This window comes from Tenrec ecaudatus, chromosome 13, assembly GCF_050624435.1.
Source record: "Tenrec ecaudatus isolate mTenEca1 chromosome 13, mTenEca1.hap1, whole genome shotgun sequence".
NCBI classification, from domain to species: domain Eukaryota; kingdom Metazoa; phylum Chordata; class Mammalia; order Afrosoricida; family Tenrecidae; genus Tenrec; species Tenrec ecaudatus.
Genome location: NC_134542.1, coordinates 49113041 through 49131291, shown reverse-complemented (window position 1 = coordinate 49131291; position 18251 = coordinate 49113041). Strand labels below are relative to the sequence as shown.

The window sequence follows — 18251 nt, the reverse complement described above, 5'->3', positions numbered from 1 at the left end:
GATCATGATTATGAGGTTTATTATGGAAGTTAACAGGTTATATTTCAGGTGGAAAACTTTAGGATAGAGTTGTTAAGACCGGACAGGTTACAGAGTTCGTTTAGGGGTGCTATTAATTGACCAAAGGGCATGCCACTCTGCTATAAGCCTCAACTTGAAGGCACTCAGCTTCAGCTCCCACGTCAGCAAGCCCAGTTCCTGCAATTATGTCCCCAGAGGTGCCCCACTCTATAAGCCAGCCTTGCTCAAAAGCCCCCAGCTTGATTTGCTCTGTGGAATGGGGAGTCCACCAATGTCTCCTGCTCTGTAGCTGCTGGCTCTGTCATGCCTTTGATGTCAAAGCTCTCTTCCTGAGTTATGCAAGTTCACTGCACAGGGATCTTGGGATTCAGAGGATGCACTCCCTTCATGGTTCATGCTGGTTGTGAGATGCCCCTCACCCTGCTCCTGAGATGGTTTATTTTATATGTAGCACAATGGCAATGAATCCTGTCATTAACTCCCAATTGAATCGTTCATACTAATAATACCTTGCCCTGCCTTATTACCCAGACCATGAAGAAAAGTCTTTCGGTGGGAGTTACAGAAACTGTGGTTAGAAGGACTGTATTAAATAATCCACAGTCCTGGAACTATGTTAACCATTTCCTTTAACATCTTATCCACTAATACAAATCGACAAAGATCACTATTTGCTGCTTCTCATAAGCCGTGCATAGAAGTCATGGCTTAAACATGTAAATATGACTTACATTCTATTCTAGCTATTGTACTGTTTCATGTTCAACACATCAAATAAACTTAAGGCGGAAGCCATATTTTCCATTGAGAGTACGTACAGTTTTGTACACTTTATGACTTCTCAGAAATCCAGGACTGCAAAGATCAGTATCTGGAACATAATACCACTTATCTCTTGCTGTTAGTCATGAAAAAGGGAAGACAAATTATTTCTTGATTTCAAGAATATGCTTAGTGTTTATTCATGTGTGCTTAGAGTTGAAGCAAAATCAGTTTCACTTGGTGTATTATCTTATAGTCAAAGGAATCATTCAGAAGTCAAAATCAGTTTGCTGGAGCCACAAATTGAAAGGGAACAAGGAGATGGTGAAAGAGAAAAAGAACAAACTTTATGTATTCAGGGAGTAACTGAAAGAAGCTGGGCATGTATGGTAGGCTATATGTCTAAAAATCACGGGGGGAAGAATGTCTACTTGCTTGTAGGAATTCTTCAGGATAAGATTAATTTGCGCATACACATAAACGTTAGTACTGACTTCCATACAACAATCTTGGTACCAGGAATGGTTTGAGGGAATTTTCACTAATTTGTGAAAATTTAACAAGCTTCTGATACAATTTATTTCATTCAATGTAAAGTCCATGATTTTTATATACTGCCCTTTCCACTTGCGTTTGGTGTTAAAGTTCCTTTTACAGATTGAAGTTTACAGTAATTGGTATTTGTTCTTTTATTAGTGTCAACTTGGACATAATAAAAAATTTGGTAACCATGTAATAGTCCACACTTTCAGTCTCTGAAATCTGAAAGTCTGGACTCTACTGATCTGTTCTCAATGTTTTTTTAAAAATGTAAGGGAAAAAATGTACTATGTAGAACTGTTAGTAATGAGAATATAGTTAGGGTTTTTTTTTTAGGCTTAAAAAAGAGAAATTCAATTGTGGTTCTCTTATTTCTAGGAAAAGAACACCGAAGAAAATTAATACCTAAAATTCAACCAAAAGATTCCTTGACTTTAATACCTCCTGTAACAAATTTCATGGGACTCTTCAGAAAAACAAAAGCTGCTGCTGTTTCTTATAATATTTTTTCTTTTTCTTCTTCATCTTCATCAGACATTATAAAAGTTTCAAGACCACGAATAGTGGTCTTGAGCCAACTTGGGAAAAATGTGAAAAATGTCAACGTGGAGCCTCCAGACGCCTTATAAAAACATTTAGTATGGAAGGATTCCTGAATAATCTTTTAAAATGGAAATTCTTGATATTAATACTGAATAGATTTTCCTTAGCATGTCTACTGGAATTCAACATCAGGCAGAAATATGGTTTCAAAAATAAGTAGAATTTTCTGTAATAAAACATCTATTAATAAATTTTATGTGATAGCAATATTTTAAAATTGGTATGCTGTGCTTAATAGGTCTGATTCACTTCAGTGCTCACTGTAATGACAAACAGTACAAATGCACGAGGCTTCTAGAATGTGACATGTATCCTTTCAAAGTATTTAAAAATAAAATCTGAATTGCTCATCAAAATAACTGAAGTCTAACTAAAAATGTGGCCATGAGTGTTTACTAATACATTTGTAAACTGCTACATTTGATGATATTCTTTGTGGCCTAATACCACAGTGTTCTCGATGGTTTTGCCCAAGAACATTCAGTGTCTAAGAGCACGTTTTAGTGTTTCTTGCTCATATTTTATGGTGGTAGATTGATTTAATACAGAAACATAAGCTGGGCTTCAGTTTTTCCTTTAAAGGAAGCCCCCTTTTTATCTACTTTGTTCAGCTCCCCCCATGAAGATCTTGTTATATTACTCAGTTTTTTTCTGGGCTGTGTTGAACATGTATACAAAGTTACTTAAAAATGAATTAAAAATGGTATATACCCCCTATCTTCAATGTTTGTGTGACAGTGAGAAGAAATCGTAATTTTCTTTCATAGTTTATACAGGCTGATTGTGATGCTGCTGTTGTTAGATGTCGTCAGGTCAGTTGACTCATAGTAACCCCATGTGAAAAAGCATGAAAATAGGGCATGATCCTGTGCCACTTCATAATTATTGCTATGTTTGAGTCCATTGTTAGTCACAATGACAGTCCATTTTACTGAAGGTCCTCCTTTTTTGTGGTCTACCAAGCATCAAAGAAAGATGGAAAGAATAATACAATCTCTGTAGCAGAAAGAATTGGTCGGCATTCCACCATTCCAGGAGATGGTATATGAGTTAGAACCAGTGGTGCTGAAGGAAGAAGTTCAAGATGCACTGAATGCATTGGTAAAAAAACTAATCTCGTTGGACAGTGTAAGATATGACAAAATAATAATTTATAAGTGATCAAAGGTTCATGAGGGAGTAGGGAGCAGGGAGGGAGGGGAAAAATGAGGAGCTGATGCCAGGGGCTTTAGTAGAGAGCAAATGTTTTGAAAATGATGAGGACAACAAATATACAAACGTGCTTTACACTATCGATGTATGTATGGTCATAAGAATTGTATGAGTTCCTAATAAAATGATTTAAAATAATAATAATTTATAAATAAATAAATAAACAAATCTCCAGGAAGTGATGGAATACCAAGTGAGATGTTTCAACAAGCTCATGAAGCACTGGAAGCACTCAGTTGTCTACTCGGCCAACTAACTGGAAGAGATTCATATTTGCATCCATTCTAAACACAGGTGACCCAAAAGAATGCTCAAATTATAGACCAATATCATTTATATCACATGTAAGTACATTTTGCTTAAGATCATCCAACAAAGGTTGTAGCAGTACATTGACAGGGAGGTTCAGGCCAGATTCAGAAAAGGACACAGAACAGAGGATATCATTCCTGATGGCAGATGGATTTTGGGTGAAAGCGGAGAACACCAGAAAAATGTTTCCTTGTGTTTTATTGAGTTTTCCAAGGCATTATTCATCTGTGTGGATCCTAACAAATTATGGGTAGCCTTAAGAAAAATGGGAATTCCAGACCACTTGATTGTACTCATGAGGAACTTAGAACAAGGGAATACTCCCTGGTTTAACATCAGGAAAGATGTGTGAAAGGGTTGTATCATCTCAACATCCCACTTCAATCTATGCAGAGCAAATAATCTGAAAAGCATGATTATATGAAGTAAAATGAGGCATCAGGATTTGAGGCTTAACAACCTTCAATCTGCAGATGATACAACCTTGCTTGCTGAGTGAGGACTTGAAGCACTTGTTGACGAAGACCAAGAATTGCAGCCTGCAGCATGGATTATAACTTAAAGGCCTAAATCGTCACTACTGGCCCAATAGTTAACATCATGATGAATGGAGAAAAGGTTGAAGTTGTCGAGGATTTTGTCTGGCTTGGATCCACGATCAATGCTATTGGTAGCAGCAGTCAAGAGGTCAAAAGACAGGTTGCATAGGTAAATCTGCACCTACCGACGAACACAAAACTATCCTCTTGTTCTTTAATACATTATAACTAAATAAATAAATGTACGAGGAGCTGCACACGCAAAAAATCTGTCCCCCCCTCAAGCTATGTATTTAAACTTTTTTTTTTTTTTACACAAAACAACCTTATCACCTTCAAGGTACTCTCCATTACACTTAATACGTTTGTCAAATTTGCGATTCCATTCTTGGAAACATTTTTCAAACTCATGTTTGGATGGCTGACAGCACCTCCCTTGTTTTTTTTCACCTCTTCAAATCGCTGTCCCTTAATGTCCCTCTTCATTCCTGAAAACAAAAAGAAGTCATATGGACTGAGGTCAAGTAAGGTGAGTGGGCAGGAGAGACAAGCTCTTTTTTTGCCCCAAACTGGCATCCTGAGATGGCTGCATGAGCAGGTGTATTGTTGTGGTGGCAAACCAGGCAAAACCACAAATGAGTCATTTGTCGCACAGTTATGCAATTGCTTCAGAACCTCTAACTAAAAAGCTCGATTAACAGTCTGACCTGGTGGGACGAACTCCAAATGCACCACAGGTCGACATTTTCATCCATTCGGAAAGTTGACAGATGTCCAGAATGAGGTTTGTTGTCAACATTTTACCTTTTTGGAAACAAAATCACTCGTACATTTTTTGCGATAGCGCTGTCTTTATAAACTGTTCAACATGACAAAGTTTCTGGGGCAGTTTTCCTTAGAAGGAAACATTTCACAGCTGCACACTGTTCTCTTTAAGTCGGCCTTCACAGAAAACAAAGTTCGGGTGAAACTGCTTTTACAAAAGAATTCACTGTGATGAGAGAGAACCTTCCCAGCCTAGGCCACTGTGTGCACTAACTCACAGCAAGTTGCTTAATGTTCGCCTGGTGGGAAAAATATGTACTACAAAAGCTTTGCCCAGAGAAGCTTTTTCCATTTTTGTTTTGTTTTTCGCGGTGCTCTCATATAATAGGGGTTCCTGGGGGGTAGAGTGGGGGAGGAAGAGGATCACGGGGAGCTGACATCAAAGAGCTCAAGAGGAAAGAAAATGCTTTGAAACTGATGGTGGTAGCCATTGTACAAATATGCTTGACCTGAGTTATGGGTCGTTATAATTTCTGTAAGAGCTCCTAATACGATTAATATTTAAACAAACAAACAGATTGTGGTAGTAAAAAAATAAGAATAAGGTGCACCCGACCCAACTATGGTATTTTCAATTGCCTCATATGCCTGTGAAAGTTGGACGTTGAATAAAAAAGACGAAAGATGAATCAATGCATTTGAGAGTGGTCTGGAGAAGAATACAGAAAGCTCCACAGACTGCTAACAGGGCAAGCCCATCTGTCTGGGAAGAAGTATGGCCAAAAAGCTCCTTAGAGGATCCTTTCTCACTTTGGACGTGCTGTCAAGTGAAAGAAGTTGCGGAGAAGGACATCACCATTGGTAAAGTAGGATAGTGAAGAAGGAGACTCTCAAGGAGATAAAGTGACAGTGGCTGTAACAACGTGCTCAAGCACAGGCACAGCAGTGAGGATCCTGGCTCTGGACCTGGCAGTGTTTTGCTCTGTTGTGCTTACGGTTGCTATAGGCTGGAACTGACTTGAAGGCACCTAACAACACCAAGCATCATTTTCTTCTCTAGAGTGTGGGCCCACCTGATAACATGTCCAAAGTATGTGAGATGAGATCTCATCATCCTGCCTTCTAAGGAGCGTGCTGGACATGCTTCTACAAAGACAAATCTGTTCATTCTCTGGCCGTCCATGGTAGATGCAGTGCTGTTCACCAACACCATAATGAAAAGCACACATTCTTCTCTGGGTTCCTTTTCCAATGCCCAGCTTTCAAAGGCATATGAAACAAATGGAAAGTACCATGGCTGAGTGATGCAACTGTACAACTGTCCAAAGACATCAGTTACGTTTTCTTCAGTCCAAAAGAATGCACAAGAAAAAATCAATAAAACAAGGATGGCCTGAAAGGGAAAACAAATGATAAAATGTTCAATTTCAATCTCCTATATCTGAAAGAATTCACTTCCTGATGTACTCTGTAAATGGGCTCATGGTATTCAATGGAGGCTTATTTCCCACGGAGTCTGGGCAAATAGATTCAGGCTTTCTCTGTGATCCAGAACCTTCTGCACACCAGTGTTCATAATTTAAGTTCTAATAAATTTCTCTCTTCTGATGTTGAATTTTGTTACTTATAATCCTTGGTTTATACAAGTTCATGTGCTTCTTCATGAGGTTAGCTTGTTATCACCTCAATTAGACGGCTGCTTGGTTTTAGACAAACTTTTAAGTCAGGTTACCATCTGATTTCTTCACCACACTTAGTTATTGCACCCTTATCTTCAGTGATTCCGTCATGAGGGTATTTACTTTGGATTTTTATAATTAAAAAAATTAAAGTTTTATAAAAAATTAATTTATACACTAATACAGTATGTACTTTAATAGTTTATCATAAAAACAAGTTAAGATTAAGTACAGAAATATAATAAACAAAAGATAATCTTGATGAATTACTAATATAACGTCTTCTACATTTAATTTCAAAATTCTACCTTTACAGACTTTTTGTAAGGTAAAAATCAAATTTTAATGATCACCCGTGGTATTTTTATGGCAGCTTCTCCAACTTCTTTTGATATGTCTAAGCCAAGAGGACATCTGTAAAACAAGCACACAATCACATTATTTGTCATGTTCTGTCACTAGTTCTACAGAATATATTTGCTTAAAATTCTGACAGTGCAAGTTCTATTCCTTTCAAATATTAAAAACAAATTTAAGTTTTAAAATGAAAAAAAAATTAAGTTGTATAAATCCTGATGAAGATAAAGGATCAAACCATTCTACCCTCTAGTTGCAGTCAAACAAGCGGCCATTCTATTTTAGAAATTCTCCAGGGTTCTGTCAATTCTGCTCTGAACTTTGAGAACCTGACTTACCCATTTTGTATCTTATTTTGACACTAATGACAGGAAAAGGCTATAGCTCCCACCCTTTATGTTCCTCCTCAATAAATAATGTTACCCACTGTCTGTGTTTCTACAATGTCGCACAAGATAGCCCTTCTGTGGGGTCCGGCCAAGAAAAAAAGCTGTCATATTCCCACAAGAGGACACCACTGGATCACATGAAATACTCTGTTAACACAAGGGAGTCCTCCGGATGCTACAATGTTCACTTATGACAGCCTTCAGTAATTAAAGTAGCACAGCTAGTAGAGACTTATCATGTTTATAAGTCTGAAACCATCATATGAAGCAACATTCAAAACAGAACTATGGTAGAGTACAATATATAATCATCCTTTACCTGTCTGCTATTAACTGCTAAACTAGAATTTAATAGGAATTTTGATTTGGGAGTAGGAAGAGTCTTACAGAAAACAGCTATTAATTAATTAAACAGCTATTAGTTAATTAGTTAATTGTGTGTGTGTGTGTTTCTCAGTTGCCAGTGAAAGAGAATAATCCCAACTCGGTTTCACACTTAAATGCTTTTGTACGTTTTCCTCAAATATATCTTAGCTGGTCCTAAGATGATCTTGACATTGGAAATATGATGGCATGGTTTCCAATCTGGTCCTAAATGATGGAATTCTTTACCAATATCCAATGTCCATTTCTAGCTATCATTTTGTCAAAACTTTTACAATTTGATCCTGTAGCAAAAATATTTCTCATTCTTTATATGAAAGAAATTAGTGATTTCCATGAAAATAATTAATGCGACTCTCCTTTAAGAGCTTCCAGATGTCAATAAATTTCTCATATATAAAAGCAAACTACAGGTTTTAACTTCTGAAGTATAACTTACAATATGATTAAAAATCCCATCACCTACTTTGGTTCATAGCGGATGCCTTCTGGGTTGTATAAAATGCCCAAACCAGCACGTAATCTTTCAATGCCGTTCCTAAAAGTTATTAAAATACAATAAATAGCTCCAAGATTTAAAGAAAGGAGGTTTATAATGATAAAATGGCCAGCACAATGTCCACAATTAAGAGGGCGAGGTGTATAAATCCACAGCTTACCATGCGATCATGATGCCATTGTCAGTGCACAGCCTGGGGGGAGGGCACAATAAAGTGCACCGAGTTAGGTCCGTTACAGCTTCCAGTGCTTTTCGGATATACATGTTACTGGCCACGCCTCCAGATGCAACCTGAAGGGGTTGAGATGATCAAAATGAACAACTGTCATATATGACTATGAACCAAACTGTTAGCTAAACTTGGAGGAAATAGCAACATTAAGCAGTAAGAAAATGTCACAGTTTTACAGGTAAGTAATGAGCAAATGATATAAACTTTGAAAATAAGCAATTTCAATATCAATATGTAATCAATATTAATACTTTGTATCTCTTCCATCTATGCATTTCTTAATTGTGAACATAGTATTGCAATAATTTGGACTACATGATTTTTACTTCTAAGCATTTTTTACTATATAAATTAAAAAAACTATTACATTTATTATTCATGCAATATTTCACTTTGTAAACCTACTACCACTGAAACACTTTCCTACTTTAACATTTTCAAAAGTTAAGGTTTAAGCCACAATCATAAAGAGAGTTTATAAGCACATTTAAAGGGATTTCATCAGAGGAACATAATCTTATGATTAAAAATAGTGACAATAATTACTATGTTTGGTTTCTTTATTGGAAACCTTTTTCTAAATTCAATGAGAAGATACAGCCTTGTTTGTTTGTTTTGTTTTATGCCAACCAGGCTGTACAGATGTGCCACTAAGCTTCCATACCTGCACAAGACATAGGTGCTACTATAAATGCAACTCACTGGGTTGCTAACTAAAAGGTCAGCTGTTCGAAACCACCAGCCAGCTCTGCTGGGGGAGGATGATACTTTCTACTCCTGTGATATTTGAAGTCTCGGAAACTCACGGGGGCAGTTCTACCCTGCCTAAAGGATCCCTGTGTCAGCACTGACTCGATGGCAATGGAAGCGATGACTCAGGGATGATTGAAAATGCTTTCTCACATAAAATGACAATGACGTCTCCAAGGTGACCCAGAGACGTGCATAAACCCTAGGTACATGAATGGATTTTGGCTTCCACTTAATTCTAGCCTCAATTTATGAACAATTAGTTCCTATGGCATGGCCTTGTTTGATGCTTGTCCTCATGAAGAGATCACTGCAGATATGCGTGCTAGAGAAAGTGGGAAGAAACTACATGGTGTCTGGCTATCAGTAGTAGTGCTTGGGTCTTAAAGGCTTGTCTTCAAACAAGCAGCCACCCAAGTGAGGCTGTCAACTAAGTCTACATGGAAGAAACACACCAGCCTGTGTGATCCTAAAATGGTCAAGAATTGAGTCTAAATCCAGAGGAAATGGTAAGAGTTTAAAAGTGAACAGGCAGTCAGTTGAGCTCTGTGAAGAAGTGTGATATACTTACTATAAGATGGCTATTACTGCTATACGAGACAAGCACTCACCACTACAGCATCAGTGTGCGCCAACAAGCCCCTCCTCTGGCAAAATAAGATCGCACGGTATGTGGTTCTGGCAATGTGCCTGGCTGCTGCGTGCTGCACCGCAGCAGCGATGTCTGCAGCCGAAGACAGGACTTGTCCTGCCTCAATCCCTGAAAAATGACAGTAGTTTAAAGCACAATTTAGAATTACTTATCTGTCCAAGTGTGAAATTAGAAATGTACCTTCTTCCTTTTCCTTTTGCGTTATTAATTTGTCAACATTGTTTTGAAGTCCAGAAAAAGAAAAGTCACAATTTTTAGCGCGTTGCATGGGGTGTTTGAGATCAAAACACAATTTATTTCCTTGTTTAGCCAAATGTTCTATAGCCTTCCCCCCACTCATGGTAGCGCACTCTGGATGTTTTCCTAAAGAAAGTCTTCTCGCTACCTAAAAAACAAAAATATATTTTCCTAATGAGTCATGATATATTTTACAACCGTAATATGCAAAAAAAAAAGAAAAATTACTAAAATAAACAAAAAAACTGAATGAGCAAACCAGGCTTACTTTTATAAGACTATCGCTGGTGGCCAGTGAGACAGACAACCCTCTGCCTTCTGATGCATACGCAGTAACACCCAATAAAAACACCGCCTCCCTATTCTTTCTGAAACAAGAACTGTGAGACTGAAAACGTGCTGTGCTTTCTTGCAGTCATTGCTGTTGGCAGCAGTGATTTCTGTATGTGGCAGGAGGCTACATGTCATTCTACCTTCAAAAAGGAATCAGCTTATGTGTGACTAACAGGCAACATGTGATTCAATCATAGAAGTTTGTACGTTAATTTTTCTATTTATTTTCTTATTGTACATCTACGCTTTATGGTTTACAAAGCACCTTCACATGTATTTTCTGACTAATCGCATACCTACATCTGCAAGCTATTTAGCTTTTTTGTGGATTGATCAAACTTCCTATCATTTTATTAGGAATGGATAAGAGGTTATTTTTTATAAAAGTACTTTTTTTCTTACTGAGTATACATTGTATGGTCTAATAAATTATCATTCAGAAGTATGTAAATAATAGCAGCGCATCTATCAGTGTTTAGTTGAAACTTATGCATTCACGGAACAGAATGGAGAAACGAATTCTGAAAGGTATATTACCTTGTCAAACATGTCACCTGGTGCAATGTCCAAAGACTTTCCAAGAAGCAAAAACTCTGAAACTCCTTGAACTAATGCCAATAGACAGTGACCTCCAGATATCAAAAGGGCTAAAAAAGGAAACTCTACATGGTTGGTTAGCCTAATAGTAAGTGCATGGGCCTCCATGTGATGGATGGGAATGAAAGGCTTTTTCAACTGGTTCACCAGCTGTAAGCTGAACGATAAACCCACTCCCAAGCTTAAAGCAAGTCCTGGTTTTATAGTAGTTGCGATTGCTGAGAGGTCACTTGGAGAGAGATTGCTGGCAGAAACAGCTTCCTGCACGATTCGATGAATATTTTCTTTGTGCAGTTGTTGAGCTACTGGAGGAATAATTCCGCCTGTTCTGAAAGAAAAAAGGGGGAAATACTTTTTAAAACACTGAGACAGTATGAACCCAGGAAGAAAAATGATATATTACAGCTGAAAGTATACTTTCGAATTAATTACACTCAAGACATTTTAAGTGATTTCAAGTATGTGTGGTTTACTATGCCACTACAATCAGAACTCAGTATGTAGGAAGTGGGAGCATCTCTCCAGACTTAACTCGTGTCTAACAAACCTGTGTCCATAAATCTGTTTGTGGATGAATGAAAGAAACAAAATAATGCTGCATTGTAAGAAAAACATTTCTTTTAATGGATGGACACGCTAGAGCTGTTTTAGGAAAAGCAACCTTGCTAAAAGGGGAGATTCCTAAAGAGGTTATTGCAAAAGCATTTTACAATGACATCTTACACTGGGGTAGTACAGAATGAGAGGACGTCTTTGCACCCCAGTGCCTCAAGTATTGCCTGGTGATCGGAGGTACTCAAGACTTGCACCCATGAAGCCTGTCTGTCCAGTATTCCTTCAAGTGACCTAGTTTAGTTAAACTATCCAGTCCCTCACACTTCTTTGTCCTTAAAAGGCCAGGGATGCTTCTCAGGCTGTCATATCCTTTCCATCTTCATTCGGGGAAGGCCTGACCATCTTTCAAGGCCACCAAGCACCTTCTATGGCAGATGTTGTGCTTTGCGCTAGGCATAGTGTAGTAACTAAGATAAACACAAACCCTGTCATGATGGAACTTGGTCCATCAGGAACATACTGGGGTAAATATTTTTACCTCAGGCAATAGATATGTAATTGTTAATTGTGAAAAGAACTATAAAGAAAACAAGCAGGAAATAGCGATAGAATAAAGCACCAAAATTAGATAAAAGTGGTTAAAGTTGGCCTTTCAGTGCAGTTAACATTTATAAATTAAAAATCAAGTAACTGGGAAAAACTGAGGAATGAGACATAGTAGTAAGAGTTGTTTGCACACGTTCGATACTCATTTTATGCTATCTCACGCCGTTAGCTCTCCTACGTGGTTTATGTACGTATCTCAGCAATTAGGTTAAGATTCTTGTACCTCCGTAACAGTCACCTAACTTTTCACATTGTAAATTATCATTTGAGCCCTATTCTACCTTTTCACACATGACTTTTAATACCCTCACAATCCTAGAAGGCAGGTGTTATGTTGCTCATTTTAATACGTAAAAGCAGAATAAAAATGGGTAGAGAACTTACTCCAGTTGCAGAGCTACCACTAAGCGCCGATTCAGGATTTAAATACAGGTCTGTGATTCTAAATGATCAGGTTTTTTTTTTAACCATTCAAATATAAATTGTTGGCTTTGAGGTCCATTTGATCTACAAAGTATTTTGAACCATTTTGAATAAGTTACTCATTCAAAAAAATTTAAGGTATCGCAAATTTGGACTACCTTATTCTCTTGAATATTCTGATAGTTTAGTAAGTGGAGTTGAGCAGTGACCCCCTACCCCCACCCCCATAGCCATTCCACATTTTATATCCAGGCCAGTCTTGTCTTGCTGCCCTTTGTAAACATCTGTGCTTATAAACCTTGCACCAGATTATGTTTTAATAACAATAAATTAGTACATGCAAAAATGTGAATACCTGCATTCTTTCTTAAAGAGAGAGAGGGAGAGAGAGAGAGAGATTAACAAAGGCTAGAGGTCAGGACTAGACTTTTCTAGAACTTAGTTCAGACAGTAACAGAGAAGTGGAAAAAATGGATAAGACATTACTGAGGAAAATCATTAAAATTTGTTAGAAATAAGCTGAGTTAGGGAACCAGTGGAGAGGTCTGGGAGGCTGGCCCCAGCACCATAAATTAAGTGGATTCCTGCCCCTCCCCCGAAAAGAATTTGTTCCAAAGGACGACATTGACTCTGCAGCTCCGGGAGATGAACATATCTGATCAGAGCACACGGGAGAAGATGAAGGGGCAGGAGGAGAGAGTGGAGCACAGCCTGGCCCACCAGGCCATGAGGATGATGTTCCTGAGTAGAGCAGCCAGTCCACAGAGAGAACATGGCTGGCCCCACTATGAGAAATGATGCCAATCAGTGACTAAGGGCGATACAGGGGACAGCACCGGAGACACAGGGTGGGAATTGCACCTGACCTGATCCCACCACACCGAGGCAAATCACTGGGGGAGTGCAGCAGAACAGCAAGGGAATGGAGTGGCAAGGTCCCCAGGGAATGCTGAAAGTGGACTTTGGGGCCAGGGCGTGGTGCCCCAACAGACTGGACTGGAAAACGCTCCTAAGGGCCAGCAAACGATCCCTGAACTAACTACAAGCTTTTCTCTTGTGAAAAAAAAAAAAAGAAATAAGCTGAGTTTAGCTTCTTTTTGGCAGGTGTCATCATGTCAGGTCTAGCTCACTGGCTCATAGACGACAGAAGGAAACACTGTATGGTCCTGGGCCATCCTCACATTTGCTGCTGTGAGTCCACCGCTGCTGTCACTGCGTCAAAACGTCCTTATGGGGCTTCTTTGTCGTTGACTCTCGACCGTGCATGATGAGACTCAATCCTGCCATCTTTGCTCCTCCGGAACGGTCTGCCTATACTTCTGCTAAGCGGATCGCTTTGTTCTTCTGGCAGTCTCTGGTATTTCCAATACCATCATTCAAAGGATCAATTCTTCTTCAGTCTTCTTTATTATTTTCCAGTTTTTGCAAGTTTATAAAGCAACTGAAAGTATCATGGCCTGAATTAGGTCAGGTCCATTTTAGTTCTTAAAATGACTTTTTACACTTTAAAGAGGTCTTTTACAGATTTGCCCAATGAAATATAAGGCTTCATTTCTTGACTGCTACATCCATGGTTGCGGCTGTGGATCCAAGCAAAATGAAATCCTTTACAGATTTAAACTTCTTTTCATTTAACATTTTGTCGTCTATTATTGGTCTAGGTGTGATCCACACTGAAGGCTGTATCTTTGATCTTTATCAGTGCTTCAAGTCTCAGTTTTAGAAAGGAAAGCTGTTTTTGAGTCAATGTAAATGTTTCTTCCTCCAATCCTGTTTTGGGGACCTCTTCCCTAGCCGTATTTTGAATGCTTTTCAACTGAGGGACTCATCTTCTAGTCAGGGACTGTTTCACAGCTGTTGTCTGGGTTTTCAAGGGAAATAAACAGGTCCTTCTTCCTAGTCTTTCCACTAAAACCTGCCCACCATGGATGGCCCTAACACGGCATACTATTAGCATCAAAACACACCCAAGTCACCACAGTGCAACAAACTGATGATTGAGAGGTATAATCTGGTCAGTAAGATTAGCAAAAACTTTTTGGCAAGATTAGTGACTTTATTGCACAGAGCCTTAAAAGTCAAGTGTAAAGCTTGATGTTGTTATAAAAAACTTTTATATATTATAAAAACAAAATATTTATTTTACTTTTCAAAAAAGGTAGAAATTGCTAATATTTAACCAAACTAAATCCATGACCATCGAGTTAATTATGACTCACAGAGAACCTACAGCCCAGAGTATAACTGCCCCATAAGGGTTCTGATTCGAAGGCTATAAATCTTTAATGGAAGCAGATTGCCACAAGTTTCTCCTTCAGTGTGGCTGAGGGGTTCTAATCTGTGGGTTAGCAGCTGAGAGCTTAATTTCTGTACCACCAGAGCGCCACAATAATGTCTACTTACTTTAAGTGAATTTCAGTTTGGGAATGTATTGCTTCTCCCAGCACATTTCCAGTTTCATCCACCACAGCAGCTGCTGTATCATCACAACTGGTTTCAATCCCCAACACTATTTTATGCAGAAACTGCTTTCCAGGATGCAAAGTAAAACTACTTAAAAATTCGTAAGTTTTCCTTTTTGATGCTTTAGAAAAAATCCCGGCTGTCTTATTCAATATTAGCATTTTTTTTCTTTATAGATAATTCCTGGAAAAGAATTACAGAAGTAATTTATTGTTTGGAACTGACATTAGGTAGTAGCAACTACTGTGCATATGCCACCTATTCAGCAAAGCAAACTTCTGAAAGCTTGCTGCTATAAGCAGTATTAGAAAGACTGTCAAACTAGCAAATGCCTGTGAATACAAATAACAGTGTGACTGCTCTTTAAGGAGGCAGACAGGGAAAGATATAGATCGGGCTTTGCTAGTGTTTGATTACTGTTATTTACATTATCGTAGAGTTATCAAAGAATTCATTATAAGCATTTTTTTACAGTGTGATCACTGTATGAATGACTAGTGTTATTTTTGATACCTAAAATTAGTACTATTTTTAAAAGCAATATCAACATCTTTCAAAGTAAAATTTAACTATTTGGTTAAAAAAACCTGTTCACATGAAACACAAGATGTAGTCCTGTAAGTCTGAAAATAAAACGTGTCCAAGAAACACACCCCTAACGACTTCAGCCTGTTTATATTGTGCCTGGATTACCACCTTACCAAGTAAATCTCATTTCTTACTACCAAGGCTTATCATAACAAGGAGTTTTCTAAATATTTTTTTTGCCATAGTGCTGTAAGCAGCCTATCACGAAAGTACACAAGTGCTTGCAGATTGCTAAGTGACTCGTTGCATGCTATCAAAATCACCCGTCCTTGGAGCTTTACCTACAAACTAAGGGAAACATCGGCGTTCAAACGAGAGCGTACGGCGTGGCTGTTTGCTTGCACAGCGGTGCGAAGGCAGGCAGGCAGGCGTGCGTGCGTGCGTGCGTGCAGGCATTAGAAACGTAGCGGGGCGCCGCAGAGCGCACCCCGTGACAAAGCACACTGGCCTCCCCAAATCCGCGCTAGGTCCCGGCGAACCGTTGAGCGGTTTGGGCTCCGCCGAGCACCTCTCTCTCAGCGCAGGAAGCCTCCCCGTGAAACGCGGAGAAAAGACTGGAACCGCTCTGGTGAGCCGGAAGCAGGAAGCGAGCGAATCCACGCACCTTCCTGCTGGTGGCAGGGGCGAGTTTCCGTCTTCCTTCCCTAGCAGAGCGCGTCCCCACCACCCTTCCAACGAGGGAGCCAGCCCGGGCCGGGCGCGCCGGAAGTGACGCCAGCGACGCTGTCCCCGAGGCTCCGCCCCTCCGGGCCGGAAGCCCGCTGAGGCCCTGGGCGGGTGAGGTCCCGCTGCCCGCAAAGGGAAACCCCAGCGCTTGCTTTGTGCATCCGTGCGTGCGCTGCAGGCCAACCCCAGATCAGAGACCTCTACCAGGACGCACTGTAAATGGTCAGCGGGGCTAGCACCGGTTTGGGTGACAACCCAGCGTTAAGCTTCAAACAGCTACATTTCACCCCCTTTGCCTGGGCGTTGGGTGCCACTCGTGAGAAAAAGATGGGCTCAATTATTCGTTTTAACCATTCTAGGATTATTACCGATTTTAAAAGTTGTGATGTAGGATACTTAATACTGTTGGATGAAGTAAAAGGGGAAACTAGGGTCTCCCTCAAGGGCTTCTACCGCGTTTCGGGTGAACAAGTGCTTTCCTGTTTGATGATCTTAAATCAAGACTCCCTCTTGGTCTCGATTATAATGACAAAAAAGGGAGAAGGGAGGCCAAAATTCAGTAATACACACGCACACACATTATTGTAATGTACTACACGATTGTTTACTAGATACATTTGCAAACTTAAGCGTAGTGCTTACTCATTAGTCCTTCAACCTTTTGTTTTTTGGTTGTATTTGTTGTATTGATTGACATGAATTTGTTAGTTTGAATGGATGTCTCAGGAATTGTTCATCTCCTATATTAAACTGTAAAACCCACACCAACTGGCTACAGTCAAGTTGATTCCAACTCAGAGACCCTATAGGACTGCATAGAATTGCCCCTGTGAATTTCCAAAACCAATTCTTTACGGGCAGAGAGAGCCCCATTTTTCTCTGATGAAGCAAGTGGTGGTTTCAAAGTGCTGACTTGAAGGTTAGCAGTCCAGAATGTAATCACTACCCCACTAGGACTAGGGCCATGCAATGAAAGGTTGGACTTAGCTGGCTTATTCATATATCCCTGCGTTGTACCCTGTGAAGCTCTGGTTACAAATGATGAGTAAATAATACTTCTAGAATTGTTATAGTTTGGTGGAAGAGATATTTAAATTCATAATTACCAGATTGTTGTTTGTACGAGCCACCAATAAAATAATTTTTAAAATAGTACATTTAACAAGATTAACAATAAAATAGCATTAGGTGCCCAAGCACTGTTGTAGTAATTCAACTCATAATCTCACAAGACCGGTGAGATAGGCACTGTCCTCATTTTATCAAATGGCAATTAAGTAACAAAGTTTGGGTAGTTTGCTTGCCAGTATCTTGTGGTGTGTGTGCAAATGTATTCCAAATCTGACCGTCCCTTACCCACTCTTAGTCTGAACTTCCTACATTTCTTGGCTGCTATTGCTTCCTATTTGTTCTACTTCTTAATCCTTTATTCTCAAGTCACTAAACCAAATCCAAACTGTCTAGTTATAGGTGACTGACTCAGCGACCCTATAAGGCTGGATAGAACTGCCCCTGTGGGTTTTTGATACTGTTAACTTTTCACGGGAGTAGAAAGCTCATATTTCTCCCCAACAGTCACCAGTAACCTTAAAAAAAAAAAGATCTCCATGGTAGTGATTTGCTTGATAGGGCTCTTCAGCAATAATCTTTGTAAATTCCACCAAAAGACACAGAGGGATCATACAAACTGGGTGCCTGGGATTGGGAATCTCATTACTATTAAGAATCAAACGCTGAGCACCACCTTTGGACTTGAACACTGCACCACGAACCTTAATCCAGAAGATAGATGTGTGACACCAGAAGAGTGGCAGCAAAAGAAACAAGTGCACAGGACAGAGCTGTGGACTTGCTGGAGCATGAGCATGTAAAGCGGAGTGCCTTGAGGTAGATGACCTGATGGTAGAGCTGGACGCTTCCAGGACGTTAATTAGGGGAGCTAGCTTTGCTACGGCAGCCTGGTAATGTGTGCGCAATGCGCTCAACTGAGCTGCGATCACTAGGCTCACGGCTTGAACTTACCAGCCACTCCGCAGGAGAGATAGGTGAGGTTGTCTGAGTTCATGATTGTTTCAGAAAACCAAGAG

The 18251-nt window shown here is 39.5% G+C and overlaps 2 protein-coding genes across 3 annotated transcripts in view; one reads left to right on the top strand and one right to left on the bottom strand.

The window, feature by feature from the left end:
- ANKAR (ankyrin and armadillo repeat containing) overlaps nucleotides 1-2164 on the top strand; it is a 70766-nt gene extending 68602 nt beyond the window's left edge. The window contains exon 22 of the mRNA XM_075529759.1: nucleotides 1702-2164. Within this exon, the coding sequence (XP_075385874.1) occupies nucleotides 1702-1952 (251 nt within the window). The 3' untranslated portion in view covers nucleotides 1953-2164. The remainder of the gene's footprint in view (nucleotides 1-1701) is intronic.
- On the bottom strand, nucleotides 1772-16079 carry OSGEPL1 (O-sialoglycoprotein endopeptidase like 1). Of its 2 annotated transcripts, XM_075529762.1 has the most exons (9): nucleotides 15780-16079; nucleotides 14851-15093; nucleotides 10804-11191; nucleotides 9877-10081; nucleotides 9656-9804; nucleotides 8223-8353; nucleotides 8030-8101; nucleotides 6787-6847; nucleotides 1772-4477 (listed from the first exon to the last, which is right to left on the bottom strand). In XM_075529762.1, exons 2-9 carry the CDS (start codon nucleotides 15069-15071, stop codon nucleotides 4472-4474), a joined length of 1233 nt encoding a protein of 410 aa, XP_075385877.1. In that variant the 5' UTR covers nucleotides 15072-15093; nucleotides 15780-16079; the 3' UTR covers nucleotides 1772-4471. The 2 variants fall into 2 exon arrangements, with proteins under 2 accessions (XP_075385877.1, XP_075385876.1); XM_075529761.1 differs by lacking the exon at nucleotides 1772-4477 and having other exon boundaries at nucleotides 4484-6847; nucleotides 15780-16078.
- Nucleotides 16080-18251: the final 2172 nt, after the last annotated feature.

What these genes read in the sequence shown, in the direction of transcription:
- OSGEPL1 (XM_075529761.1), bottom strand. Translation starts at nt 15,071, where the DNA reads ATGCTAATATTGAATAAGACAGCCGGGATTTTTTCTAAAGCATCAAAA. An exon ending in AATGGCATCATGATCGCATG is followed by an intron (nt 8,102 to 8,222) that starts GTAAGCTGTGGA and finishes AATAACTTTTAG; the next exon opens with GAACGGCATTGAAAGATTAC. An exon ending in GGCATCCGCTATGAACCAAA is followed by an intron (nt 6,848 to 8,029) that starts GTAGGTGATGGG and finishes CTTGTTTTACAG; the next exon opens with ATGTCCTCTTGGCTTAGACA.